Source organism: Glandiceps talaboti, chromosome 9, assembly GCF_964340395.1.
Source record: "Glandiceps talaboti chromosome 9, keGlaTala1.1, whole genome shotgun sequence".
In the NCBI taxonomy this organism is placed as follows: Eukaryota; Metazoa; Hemichordata; class Enteropneusta; family Spengelidae; genus Glandiceps; species Glandiceps talaboti.
Window position 1 is genome coordinate 10,510,460 of NC_135557.1, and position 15,297 is coordinate 10,525,756.

Below are 15,297 nucleotides of genomic sequence, written 5' to 3' on the forward strand. Positions count from 1 at the left end.
AGGAATCTGTTTGGACAGTCCTATAGGAATGATCAGTCCTATAGGAATCCTATAGGAATATTATAGGTCTTAATATAGGAATCCTATAAGAATACTATAGACCATTTCCGTAAGGGAACAAACCACAGAGACTATATCACAGTACGAATTGAATGATACACTATGTTGCAAAGTTAGCTTGTTGCTCGTCACGAACGTTGCCCTGGCTGATCTTCTGAAGGGCAGTTTCGTGATGATTGTTGCAGTGGCCGATGCTAACTACTGTAACATCTACGTGACCCATGCCAGACAGTGGGGAACCAGCGACTACTGCATTGTTGCAGGCACATTCTCTACGGTGGCAACCATGATGTCAACTTTTGCATTGACTGTACTATGTGATATTCGTTCAGTGTGCACTTGCCATCATTATTTCCGTTACATGACACTTGCCTGATGCCCTTCAGTTCAAAGTGCGTTCCGGCCTTGGCTTGGAGTATAAGTGTCCTAACTGTAACACTTAATTTCGAAATGAATATGAAAGGTTGTTGAGGGCCTTAGTTGGACAAAACAGTGACATCATCTGTTGATAATAGGACGGTTGCCTCCTTCCAGGCATCTGGAAACATCCCATTTTGAAGGAAGTATAGTTTGTCAGCGACATACAGATGCTAATAGGTAGCAAGGCATTGACACATTCTTTAAGAAAGTATTTAAGTATTCTTGGAATATGGCCACTGTTTTGATGGTGCTTCCATTATGTATGTTTTTCATGTCATCAGGTGTTAACGATTTAAACACGTCTACCCTAGATAAATCGTCCTGTAAGTCTTATATGATAGTCAACCCATGATAGTTTGGGCCTTGTTGTCAACCACTTTGTAGTCACAGAGCTAAGTTTCTCCAGGAGTTTACAGAGATTATAGGTGGAGACCAATCTTTCTAGATGGTTGTTGAATATATATAGTCCAGTTTGCATAGTGGTGAACGTGATGTCTCATTTCTGAAAGGCTGCTCTGACGACATTCTTTACTGTTTGAGAGTTGCAGACCTTTCTTCAATGTGTCATATTCGTCATATTATCAAGCCCGAAGTAGTGCTACAGACTTGTCTTTGGTGTTGATAGTTATTGACCAAATTCAAGTTGTAACTTTAGACGCACACAGTCAATCTGAGAGGTACCAGAATCTCAGGACACGTATTCAGGGGATAAACTCACAAGCACACAGAGTATTACTTTTGGTGAAGTAGGTGTATGCTTAAACCGACAATACGAGAGCTTTGGATTCGTTTTCCTTCACTTACGGCAGTTCAAACTAGATAGAAACAATAGTTCCCCGTAGTATTCCTACTACGACGCAGATCAGTCACCGTAAGTTAAAGACGTGTTGCTCTCCTCGCTGCCCCACAAGATCTCTCCGTGTAAAGTAGCTTATTAGCATACACCCAACATTCTCATTTTATTCAAATCTAAATCTTCATTCCGTAATACAAATATGGTTAGTAAATAACATGTTTACAGTAAACTTCAATTCTTTTCCTTATATAGGAAGTGTTTATGAACTACAGTTAATTTAATTCAGAGATAATCTATTTTGAAAATACTCTTTTCTACTAAGGCTGAATTCATTAAAAGTTGTGATTTATCACTTGTAGTGACACTTGCAACATTCACTTAATTACAAGTAATAACATGGCCTAGCTCGTATTACTATCTCATTAATCAATTAGACCTCACACGGTCGGGTAACCTAGATACAATTACTGTGTTTATAATACAGTTATATACTTTGTAACACCACCCCCTAGTCCATAGTGTTTTGTCCCCAAAACAATTAAGCAATTGAAATTGAAAAGAATAATAAAAGAGTAATAAAAGGTATAGAAATGTTAATAATTTGAGTAAAATTCAAAATTCAAAGATATTCTGTGTAAGGTAAAATGTAATCAAAGAATAGAAAATTGGTAATAATTAATTTTTGTTTTGTTTTGTTTTTTTGTTGTTTTTGGTTGTTGGAGTTAAAATGTTAAAATGGTGACCATTTGAGGAAGTGAGAATGGAGCGCCCTCAAAGGGTTTAATTAGTTAGTTATTGAACTTTGACCTTGTTCATCACTTTGGTTGCCAGTCAAGTTAGCCAGTCATCTTCATCGCAGCTTGGCCCAAAGTATCTAAAATAATCACGTAAATCATCCATTCCTGTTGTATCGGACCACGATTATACACATATCTAATCTCTAGCAACACTTTAAGGACTGAGCGGCTTTTTGCCTTTCACCAGGATCGTGTGTTTTCTTCAGCCTTTACTATGCTAAGTGTAGCAGCGAAGAAAAACAGTACCAAACCTCGTGGGAGACCGAGAACCAGAAAAACTTCCCCATCGACGGACATTCAAAACGATTCCCTATCTACAAGTATTGCATCTGAAATCCTGTGTCAGTTTAGGTCATTGAGAGATGAGGTTAACAACTTACGGACAGTAATTTATCAAGGCGGGAACCCGTCTCCATCTTCTACCCGTAATGGCTCACAGGGGATTTCTGCTACAACTTTGCAACATTCGGGCGCGAACGGGCCAGTTCCGAATGTAAACATCGATCAGCTGAGGCAAATGGCAGACGCAGACGTTCAGCTAAAACGTGACCTACGAGATGCCCAGCACACCTACGTTCCGGATTTCCTCAACCAAACCCAGGACTGCAGTTCCAGTGTTAAATTGGGTAAGTCTCAGCGTTTCCTTACTAGGAAAGACGACGCCACCATCAAGGTTTCCTGGCCTCACATGACAGCCCAACCACGTCCATTCGGAGCCGGCAAGGAAATAACTTATGACTCAATGACAATGAACGAATTCGTGGAAGGTTTTACATCAATTCTGTTGTCGAATGTATTATCTGATACTGAAAAGACAATGCGTTTACAACACCTGAACATGCTCATGAGATTTGCATCAGTCTACCCATGGGATGCTGTTTTAAAGTTTCATGGTGCATTTCTGCAAGATATCGAATGTGGTCGCCGATGCTGGGATAGTGATGGTCATGACCTCAAAGAACTGTATTTGTACCCACGTGCAGCCGAGATCAAGCAGGCCAAGCCAACGAAGTTCAAATCGACCAGTGTTAGTGACTCAACACAGTTTTGCTGGGCGTACAACCAGGAAAGTGGATGCAACGACAATATAAACTGCAAGTACAAGCATATCTGCAGTGCCTGTTACAAGTACCGGAAGACGACGGTAGAACATTCCAGAGTTAAATGTCCTCACAATGACCCGAAGTTCAGAGCGGAGACATCCAGAAACTTTGGAAAGAGAAGTCAGGTTAGAAATAGGAACTTTCCATCACATTATAATAATACTCGATTAAACTATACAAGTCAGAACAGTTCTTCCGTGGTCAATTTTGTTCATGAGGGTACTCAAACATTACCGTTGAAATGTATACATAATTTAGGGAGGAATGGTTTCTCCTCACAAGCAACCAATGCATGTACATTAAGTAATGTTGATACTGAGATAAACCCTTACGAGAGTAAGTGTAATTTACATAATGATTCTCTTAGTTCTGAAGTGGTAGATGACAGGGACAAGTCAGTATATCCACACTGTTTCACTGAGAATAATAATTTGACATTACCACAAGAACCCAGTATAGATATTATCAATGACAATCAAACAGTGTCAGATATTCATCCATCTAGTTCCAAGTTTCCAGAAACAGAGATTGTTACACCCCTGAGAATTACCCATAATGATAATTTATCCTCCACCATAGTCACAGATAGTTGTCCAGTTTCTAAGTCTATTAATACAGTCTCCATCAAGGACAATAGTCAACATAGGCATATGAATCAACATTCAATAGATCCAAATGCATCGCATATGTCACTCAATGATCTGTCACCTACTTTGGATAATAGTACAACAAAGTTATCTACACAGCAGTGCACAGCCACTGCTCAATCACTTACAGTGCATTCTGACAATGGTGTTTTTCCTAATACTTTATCCACTAAGAATGGTACATGCTGTGACTACGCGGTTCCATTACCTAAACCAGTACAACACTTTGAACCAGGTTCCAACCAGGACTTCACAACCTCTCATAATACTTTATCGCAAGTTTGTACAGTACCTGCTATTGCAAACAATTTAATCGCTACTACTGATGAGGGTTACATCTCTGACACTACACTGAATCCAGAGGCTGATATTTTTCACCCCATTAGCACTAGTTTCACCACAGCTGGGTGGCCCCTACATTGTCTCCTACAGCAGACATATTTATCACTGATCACGTCAAGGTCTACAATTCTTCATTATCTAACTATGAGGGCTTAAAAATCCCGGTTCAATCAAACTTATACATCCCCATTTGGAGAGCCAAACTGCAGTTTTACGATGACAAACAAGTATGTGATTTCCTTGAGTATGGGTGGCCACTGAATTACTCCTTAGAATCCCATCCAAGTTCGGTGTTTACTAATCATCAATCAGCGTATACTTACTCAGATCATGTTGACAGGTACATCTATAAGGAGGTGTCACTGGGTGGTACAGTGGGCCCTTTCAGTCAGAACCCCTTTGATAAGGGAATCATGCTTTCACCACTTCAAACGGTGGAAAAGAAAAACTCCCTAGATAGACGAGTTGTCGTTGACCTGAGTTTCCCCCTAGGTCAGTCAGTGAACGATGGTATACCTACTGATAACTATTTGGATGGCCCTTTCTCACTGTCGTACCCTACTGTGGATAACCTCACTAATCTCATCAGAGAGAAAGGCCCAGGATGTTTTTTGTATAAAAGGGATTTAAGACGGGCTTACCGTCAAATTCCGGTTGATCCACATGATTACTTTTTACTTGGATATAGCTGGAAGGACATGATCTTTTTTGATACCAAATTGCCATTCGGGTTGAGAATGGCTTCTATTGCTTGTCAGCGCACTACCAATGCAGTGAGATATATTTTTGAACAAGAGGGCGGTAGGTGTGTTAACTATTTGGATGACATTGGTGGGGTCGAGTCTCCTGACAAAGCCGAGCAGTCTTTTCAGCAGTTAGGGAAATTATTACAAGAACTTGGGTTGGAGGAATCACCGGAAAAAGCATGTCCCCCAGCTCCTGTCATGACATTCCTAGGTCGCCAGTTCAATACTATAGATATGACAATCAGAATCCCTGATGATAAACTTACAGAAATAAAACAATATCTACCCGAGTGGATGTCTCGTAAACGGGCCACCAAGAGAGACCTCCAGTCATTGATTGGCAGACTTGCCTTCTTATCTGGCTGTGTCCGGCCAGGCAGAGTATTTGTTTCTAGGCTTTTGGATACTTTACGCAAGTTACGCCGGAATCACCACCGTTTCCATGTTAACAAGGACATGAAGAAGGACATACAATGGTGGATATCCTTTTTGGACCAGTTTAATGGTGTTTCCATGATACCTACTGAGTATTGGTGTTCGGCAGATGAATTGCTTACCACTGACGCATGTCTTACTGGTGCCGGTGGTACATTTATGAATGAGTACTTTCACTGTCCTTTTCCTCCAGCTGTTATTAAACAGAATTATCACATCAGCTGCCTTGAAATCATGGCTGTTATGGTTGCTTGCAAACTCTGGGCGAACAAACTTAGCGGCCACCAAATACTCATCCAGTGTGACAATGAAGCCACAGTGCATGTTCTTAATGCTGGTCGTACAAGGGACCCTGTCATGCTAGATTGTGTCAGGGAGGTGTGGTTTGTTGCAGCAAAATACCAATTTCATATCAAGGCCATCCATATCGCTGGTTGTAACAACAGAAAAGCTGACATTCTGAGTCGTTGGGACAGTGATGATAATAGTTACCACAAATTTACCACTGCAGTTGGGGGTACACACATGACAGAGAGACCTGTTGATGGCACTCTCTTCAAATTCACTCATACCTGGTAATTCCTTTTCCCTCTCCACAGGATCAGAAGCCACCTTACCAGGACTAGCAGCACTTCAAAGGAAGTTGACGTTTACCATGTCTGCAGCTTACGCACAAGGCACCTTGAGGAATTTTCGTTCCCAATGGAAGACCTATTTCCTGTTTTGTCTATTCTACGGTTTGAAGCCGGTTCCAGCTTCACCCACAGTGTTATCATTGTTCATTCAATTTTTATCAGAGACAACAAAGAACATTGGTACTTTGAGAAATTACCTGAATGCCATTCGCATTTTACATGAACTGAACGGTTTTGATGGCCAAGTCATTCATCACTTATTCCTACATATGACGTTACAAGGCGTTTCACATCTCTACCCTCAAGTTCCCAAACAAAAGTTAGCCATCACTCCAGACATCCTACTTACCCTTCATGGTTACTTAGATCTTTCTAGACCCTTAGATCTCACATTATGGGCAGCATTTCTTACTGCCTTCCACTTGTTTTTACGTAAGTCAAATTTGGTTCCCCCAACCAAGGCCAAGTTTGACCCAACCAAACACCTGGCACGTCGTAATTTCAAATTTACCGACTTAGGGGTTATCATTGCCTTAACTTGGTCAAAAACAAATCAGAATCGTACTTCAGTTCATTCTGTTCCAATTTTACAAATGCCTAATTCCCCCCTTTGCCTAGTCACTGCCCTCAGGGACATGTTTCAGTCTATTCCAGCACCCTTGACAGCACCAGCATTTGTATACCCCAGTACCAGGGGTTTAGTCACACTCACTCATAGCTCATTCACAGCAAAACTGCGCTCCCTCCTTGATTCAGCCGGGTTCAATTCTAAGTCATACTCGGGTCATAGTTTTCGTAGGGGAGGCGCCACAGCAGCCTTTTCTGCTCATGTCCCTGGTGAGTTAGTTCGTTCCCATGGGGATTGGAAGTCCCAAGCCTACCTACTTTACCTACAAATTCCATTCTCCAAAAAATTAGAAGTTTCAGGGCGTATCAACAACTATCTATGCTCATTCACTAATTAATCACCACCAGCCCTTCAGCCTCTGTTTTCAGCCAGTGTATCCGTTTTACCTTTCACAGCGTTTGGTGTTCTTCCCAAATACTCCAGTCATATTTAGTTCATTTCATATACTATTGGGCATTTGCATGTTGTTATACATTTTTCCAATTTGAAGGTACAACAGGGCTTGGCTGTCTTTCATCCTTGGCCCTTATTTTGCAGGTCACCATTAATAAAAGGGGTGTTCCTGCCTCAGACTGCCAATCCCTGGTGTGTGTTTCTTTTGGAGATAGTAATTGTGACCATTTGAGGAAGTGAGAATGGAGCGCCCTCAAAGGGTTTAATTAGTTAGTTATTGAACTTTGACCTTGTTCATCACTTTGGTTGCCAGTCAAGTTAGCCAGTCATCTTGATCGACCCTCCCATCCCTCCCCTTTTAGGCAGGGTTTGGGAGAAATATTTTTCCTGTTTGTGTATTTTATATACCAATATAGTTTTGTTCTTGTTTCATTGTGTTCAGAGTGGCCCTTATTTTGCAGGTCACCATTAATAAAAGGGGTGTTCCTGCCTCAGACTGCCAATCCCTGGTGTGTGTTTCTTTTGGAGATAGTAATTTTAAGTTAGTAAAAGTTCAAAGTCTCTGAAATTACTTAAATGTTAGAATGTTAATAAAAGTATGTTAATAAAATTATTGAAATCACTTATGTCGACAGAAAATCACACGTCGGCATTGAAAGTTAAAATATACTTATCCAAAATCGTAAACACTCTTATCTAAATATCTTAAAATGGAAAAAGTGTCTTATATAAACGTAAAATACTTGTCTTCAACAAATTAAAATATCTCTTATCTAATCTTAACGCATTATCTTAATTATTACTCAAAATGTCCATAGTTGAAATGTTTCTTCTTATCAGAAGTTCAAAATTGTCTCACAGTGTAGAGTTCAATATTATTTCAACAGTCATAGTTGAAATGATCTCAACGTTCAGAGTTCAATGTTCTCATTTCAATAAGTAATAAAGTTCAAAAGTAATTATAAAAAAAAAACTCAATAAAATGTTACAAATTGACGTCAAAATTGAAATCATCATTATAAATAGGTACCATTAATAATAAATTCAAAGTCAGAAATCAAAATTGACTATAGTCAACCATCAAAATTCCAGTGACGCTACCTTTATATTGTAAACCAAGTTAAACTCAAGGGGTCACACTGTGAATTAGCCTTATCATGTTTAACCGGAGTACGTAAGGTTTTATTACTAATTTTAGCGCTGGATTTACTAGCATCAACACTATGAGACCGTGTATCAGTCACGTCTGGTATGTCAATAGTCGCATTAGGTGCGTCCTTATTTTCATGAATGAAGGGGCCTTCTAAGGGGTTGTCATGAATCGTACAAACAGTCAAGGGTGTCATGTCCTTACTACTAGTACTATTGTTCATACTATCATTAGATTGAGTGGGTAGCATCGGAATGCTAGACATCTCAACAGGACCCTCTTCATGATCTCTATTCTTACTTGTTAGTTTTCGCCAATATTGTCTAAATGTACGAAGGCAGTATTTGTAGGTGGCCATGAATATAAAACAGAGAGCAAAGATACACAGTGCTTCAATAATATATTTGATATAATCGGTGTTCTGTGTAGGTTCAAATGCTTGTGTAGGCGATGGGATCGTAGATTTAAACCAATAAATTTGCTGCGCATCAACTTTTCTAGTCATTAGGATTTGTAGTGTTATATTCAAATTTCTCAATTTCCACATCAGATAGATTGTTAGTGCTAAGTTAAAACATGACAATGCCAATGGTATCCAAGTCGGGGTTGAGAATAAGGTAAAACCCAGTGAACTATCACTAATTTTGATATTTTCGTCTTTAAATTGATCCATTGGCGTGAGAAAAACTTTAGAATTTTCACGAAGCATAGTGGCCGCACGATTTAAATCGATTTTGATATTATTTTCCCTGCCCAAGGTTTGTTGCCACTCATTTTCCATAACTTTTATGTGGGGCAATTGAACAATCATGGGAGTTTCACTCAAAGTGGAAAATTTCAAATTCGGAAGGGTTGTGCTATACAAGGACATAAGGACTGGTACATTTAAAGTATGACTGTATACTACATTGTGATCCTGCTGGCAACTATTTGCCAATGTATCTATGAAATAGTGGTTTGAAAATAACAGACAACCACACGGTATTGTAATTATGCAAAAGTGACACTTGTCAATTTTTTGTACCATTGAGTCACTACAGGAGAGATGCCAGTCTGACGAAGAACCCTGTATTAATACTTGTGAATTTCGAAGTACTTTAGCTTTTGGAATACCGGTATGACGGACAATCATTTGAGGATTACACCATTTCAAAATTTTTGAATGCTGATTCAATATTACTGCTCGAGCGCATGATGGTAAATCTGGTTTTAGAATCGTAGGTGGTTGACAAAATGGAATCGATAAACCTTGACCCGTTTGAAATTCAGCTGTCGACATTTCTAGAAAATATTCCCCATTTCGCTGGGCTGCAAAGTAATCTGGCAAATCATTTAAGATAGTAACATATCGTGCAAGGGCAGTTTTCATTTCTTATTGTGAATGATGAAATAAACATTTAGCAATTATATCAGTTAGTGGTGTGATCATGTCCGATTATAGAAATTCTTCTGTTATGAAGATAGCAAGGCTGGGGTAGTCAAAACTTTTCTTACCATATAAGGCAATACGACGACTTTGGAAATAATGATCTATATGAGATCCGAAGAATACAAATTCCAGGCGTAGAGACGTAAAGCAATGTGAAGACCGTTCAAATATCATTGACTAAGTTTAAAAAAACGCGGAACATCTTTAAAATGAATTTAGAGATTAACGCCCAACGACATATATGGTAATGAATCTGACTGTTTTGCCATACAAACAAAATGTTTACCACTTTGGTCAAGAATTTGCTGTCTTCTTGTGTGGTAATCAAACAGTCCCAATCATTTCCAGATAAATTTGTATACATTGAAATCATCGTAAGTATAGAACCATTCAACTTTTCAACTTGCCCGTTCGTTGAAGGTGCATATGCAGATGAAGATCGCTTAATGACGTCAAAATATCTGCATAATTCAGTAACAATTTGAGACATAAATGCTGATCCTTGGTCAGACAACAATGTATTTGGGAATCCAAATTGGCAGAATATGTTTTCGAATAGTATTCGAGAAACTGTTTCCGCTTTGCAATCCGCGGTTGGGAATGCCCAACAAAATTTGGTAAGGTATTCTGTGATAACTAATATGTAGTTATTTCCACGTTGTGTTGTGGTCAATTTTCCTACAAAATCAATTCCTATCTTATCAAATACACCATTTACTTTTAACGGAAGTAATTTTGAACGATAGCGAATTCCATGTTTTCGTGAATGGCAGAATGCACAAGAAGCCACGTAAGTCGTTACGTCCTTAATTAAACTTTCCCAATAATAACGTAACCGGATTGCCTGTATTGTTCGTGAAGTACCCAAGTGTCCCGCTGTAACATCATCATGAAGCCTCTTTAATATGTATAGTTGTAAGGATTTTGGGACTACTAATTGTCGGATACAATCACGAGCCTTAGCTGATTTGCCTGTGGGGGACCAGTAATGATATAGAACTCCGTTTAGGACAACAAAATTGTCACTGCTTTGTATTATTTTCTGAGCATGTTTAGTGCTGGAAGGTAATTCACCATCGTTAGTTAAATAGTTAATCATTGGCAATAATTGCTTGTCCTGACGTTGTAAAGTAGAGAGGTTGTCGGCATTAAAGTCATCAGTATCAGTTGTCTCACTATGTAAGGTTACTGTGTTAGAAGAGATCGTGTTAGACTGTTTAGTCTTGATATCAGTTTCAGGCGAGTCGTATAGATTTTTAATATCCGTTAGGATATCCTCATGTGGGTTGAGTTGTAACTCGGATATCTTTGGAATGTTAGGAATTTCATTCATAGTTAGTTGTGACTGATCGTGTGTAGAATTTATCTCATTTGAACTAGAATTTTCTGTTGATGTTAAATCAGAGTTTTGATACTTTTCAGGTGGATATTCACGTCGCGATAAACCGTCGGCATGTGGTATAGAAGCGCCTGACTTATGTACGATATTATATGTGTATCCCTGCACTTTTAAAATCCATCTGGCTAGCCTACCGCTCGGAGCTTTCATTTTGAATAAGTAGACTAAGTTTGCATGATCTGTGATTATTGTGAATTCATTTCCTCGTAGGTACACATCACATTGAGCTAATGCATGTATTACAGCAAGACCCTCACGTTCTGTACACGTATAATTTCGTTGTGCCGGATTGAGAGTGCGCCCTCCATAAGATATTACTCTTTCCATACCATCTTGAACTTGTGCTAACACGAAACCTACACTGTATGCTGATGCATCCGTATATAATAGAAATTTCTCGTCAAATCGTGGATATGCTAATATCGGTTTTGATGTCAATGCTAGTTTTAACTTATCAAATGCTAGTTGACAATCATTGTCCCATATGAATTTTGTATCCTTTACAAGTAGTCTATGCAGGGGATTAGCTATCTTAGAATAGTTGTGTATAAATCGTCGATAATATCCCGCACAGCCTAAGAATGATTGAAGTTGGGATTTATTTGTTGGTACTGGAAATTTAGATATTGCCTCGACCTTTTTTGGGTCAGTTGAAATGCCATTCTCATTCAATATATGACCTAGGAACTTTACCTCCCTTTTCCCAAATGTCCATTTTTGCGGACCTAATTTCAAATTTGCATTAATTAGCCTACCTAGGACAACGTCAAGGTTGTGAAGGTGTTCTTGAAACGTCCTTGCGTACACTAAAATATCGTCCACGTAACAGATACAGGTGCGAAATTCTAAGTTACGTAAGAGGAATTTTACGGTGTTTTGGAACGAGGCACTTGAATTACGCAGGCCTTGTGGCAACGTTCTAAACTCAAACTTACCATCATGGCTAACGAATGCCGTTTTATGTGAATCTTTCTCATCGAGAGCTATTTGCCAAAATCCACTCGTCATGTCGAGTGTAGAAAAATATTTGGGCGACTGACTTCCGACTGTTTCGAGGACATCCCTTGTTTCAGGTAATGGATATGTGTTTGGAATTGTTACCTTATTCAATTCACGGTAATCAATTACAAGCCTCCATTTTCCTGATGGTTTTTTAACCAGCAATACCGGAGCACTGTATGGGGATGTGCTAGGTTTAATTATGTTTTGATCTAACAAGTCATTTATTTGTCTTGTTATTTCCTCACGTTTCTGTGGCGAAACCCTATAAGGTGCCTTTGGTTTTACACGGGCATTGGGCTCTAAGTCTATTGTATGCTTGATAATATCACAATAACCCAAAGTATTTGATCTGTCAACAAAAGCCTGTCTATTTTTCCATAGTACGTCTTGTAAGTCATTAATTTGGCTGTCCGTCAAATCAGAGCATTGCCCAGTGAAGTCAAATAAGGAATTAAATTCTGCCCGTTCCATAGAGGGTTGTGTCTCATTATGTATATTATTGTCTGTCATGTCAAAATTATGCAAAGTTGTGCCGTCTGGGAGTGGCTGAAAAGTTCCTAAACGTATGTGCCTCCCTAATGTAACTTGGTCGTCAGAAACGTTAATTAATCTGACTGGAACTGAATCATGATTGGTTGATGTTAATAATCTCGCTGTTTGAATACCTAAATAATTTAATGATTTCACATTTGTAGTGGTTCCTATCAAACCATTTGGGAATGAGCCCCTTAACTTAGCCGAAATTATACATTCACACCTAGGGGGTATCACATATTGTTTTGCTGGTCTCAAGATTGTATTAGTACGGATACGTAATTTCTGTTGTGCCAAATCAATTACTGCTTTATGCTGTTTCAGAAAATCCATCCCAATTATGAAATCTCTGTCTAAATCCTTAATTAAATGCACTGGAATATTGAGTAGTCGATTATCAAAATGTACTGGAATTGTTACATAGCCATGAATAGGAATCTGCTGATTGTTTGGTAATTTTACACATTTGTATATAGGTTTCTTGATTTTGAATCGTCTTAATTGTGGAATTTTGTTGAAAAATTTTGTTGAGATCGCAGTTATTTCTGCTCCTGTGTCTACCAATGCCGAAGTAGTTGTATTAAAAATTTTAACAGTTATCAAATTATTACTTTGTACCTTTAAATCAGCAGATTTTACAGAGTTTAATTTTGGCGTGTGAAAAACATTAAATTCTCTGGTTTTGGTATTTTCCACACTCCTTACATGTTTTTTGAATAGTAATTACCCTGCTCAGGTTTACGGCAATTTCTGGCAATGTGACCTATTTGACCACACGAATAACAGCCTCTGTTATAATTTTCTGGACAAGAAGGTGCCATATGCCATGGACGATTACAATTTCTGCATATTTGTCTACCAGATATGATTTCTCGTCCCCCATAACGTGGACGATTTCTATCAATATTACTTTGACGGCCATTTATAGGTTGATTTCCATTGAAATTGGGCCGTCTTACTGTGGAATAATTACCCTGAAATTGGCGAGACTGAGTATCTCTATACCTTTGAGGGGAATATCCCGCCCTATTGTCAGAAAATGTTTGAGACTCTACCTGGTGTCGCAAATCTTCATTCTGACGAGCGAGCAATTGATTCTGTTGACTCAACTGTGAAGTAAGTTCCACCATATCATCCCGCAATAATTGATCAATTCCATTCTTAGGCATCTTCAATGTTGTATCGCTTGAAGTTTGTTGACTGTCCTGATTCGGTAGTTGGGATATAATTTCCGCTGTTTTGGCCGCTGAGAACGCATTTTCATAGTCGTTGGGTTCCAGAGATAAGGTTGCAATCTTTATATTGTGGCGCAGTCCCTGTAAGAATAGACTTAATATCTCTGCAGCGGTACGATTCGACTTTGAACATTCATCTCTCAAGCGACATGAAAACTGATCAACTGTCTCATTGGGCTGTTGTCGTATTAGACTTAATTGTTGGTCAGTGAGCCATCTTGGTTGTATGCGATGAAATCTTGCAATAAACAGTGGTCGTACTTCGTTCCAATCTTGTGCCAAGTTTTGATCCAAATCTGAGTACCACTTGTCTGCTACTTCTCTCATCAATAATATGAAATATTGAATTTTCTGCTCGTCATCTAAATTCTTCAGTATGGCAAATGCGTCGAATTTTTTTAACCAGAGTTCCGGTGATTCATTGGGGCGGCCATTGTAATACGGAGGCTTCTCAACGTTCAGTTGAAGTCGTTCCAGCCTATTATTTACGTTTTCAATTTGATTTTGAATATTATCAAGGGGATTAGCTGGAATATTTTGCGGTTCCAAATTTTGTTCAATAGGAATATTAGGTTGTAAGTTCTGTTCGACGTTTGCCATATCAATTGGAATTTGTGGTATCCGTTCAAGATTTCTTAATTGTCGGCCTGATCGGAGAAGCATACAATGTTTTGACAAAGTACTCACTTTTGACGAATTTTGTCTTTTGAATAACTGTATCCTGCCCGGAGTCGTCCACCAGTGCTACAGACTTGTCTTTGGTGTTGATAGTTATTGACCAAATTCAAGTTGTAACTTTAGACGCACACAGTCAATCTGAGAGGTACCAGAATCTCAGGACACGTATTCAGGGGATAAACTCACAAGCACACAGAGTATTACTTTTGGTGAAGTAGGTGTATGCTTAAACCGACAATACGAGAGCTTTGGATTCGTTTTCCTTCACTTACGGCAGTTCAAACTAGATAGAAACAATAGTTCCCCGTAGTATTCCTACTACGACGCAGATCAGTCACCGTAAGTTAAAGACGTGTTGCTCTCCTCGCTGCCCCACAAGATCTCTCCGTGTAAAGTAGCTTATTAGCATACACCCAACATTCACATTTTATTCAAATCTAAATCTTCATTCCGTAATACAAATATGGTTAGTAAATAACATGTTTACAGTAAACTTCAATTCTTTTCCTTATATAGGAAGTGTTTATGAACTACAGTTAATTTAATTCAGAGATAATCTATTTTGAAAATACTCTTTTCTACTAAGGCTAAATTCATTAAAAGTTGTGATTTATCACTTGTAGTGACACTAGCAACATTCACTTAATTACAAGTAATAACATGGCCTAGCTCGTATTACTATCTCATTAATCAATTAGACCTCACACGGTCGGGTAACCTAGATACAATTACTGTGTTTATAATACAGTTATATACTTTGTAACAGTAGCGGTCCGAAATGATGCCAAACCTGTTATCATCCCAGCTTGTACTCATATCAAGTGTATTGCCGTATTCATTGGAACAGATACATGTTGTATTCAACATC

The 15,297-nt window shown here is 38.7% G+C and overlaps 1 protein-coding gene across 1 annotated transcript; it reads left to right on the forward strand.

The window, feature by feature from the left end:
• The first annotated feature begins 4,578 nt into the window (after positions 1-4,578).
• Positions 4,579-6,946, forward strand: LOC144439784 (uncharacterized). The gene is made up of 2 exons (XM_078129017.1): positions 4,579-5,863; positions 5,946-6,946. Exons 1-2 carry the CDS (start codon positions 4,579-4,581, stop codon positions 6,944-6,946), a joined length of 2,286 nt encoding a protein of 761 aa, XP_077985143.1.
• The last annotated feature ends 8,351 nt before the right edge of the window (positions 6,947-15,297 follow it).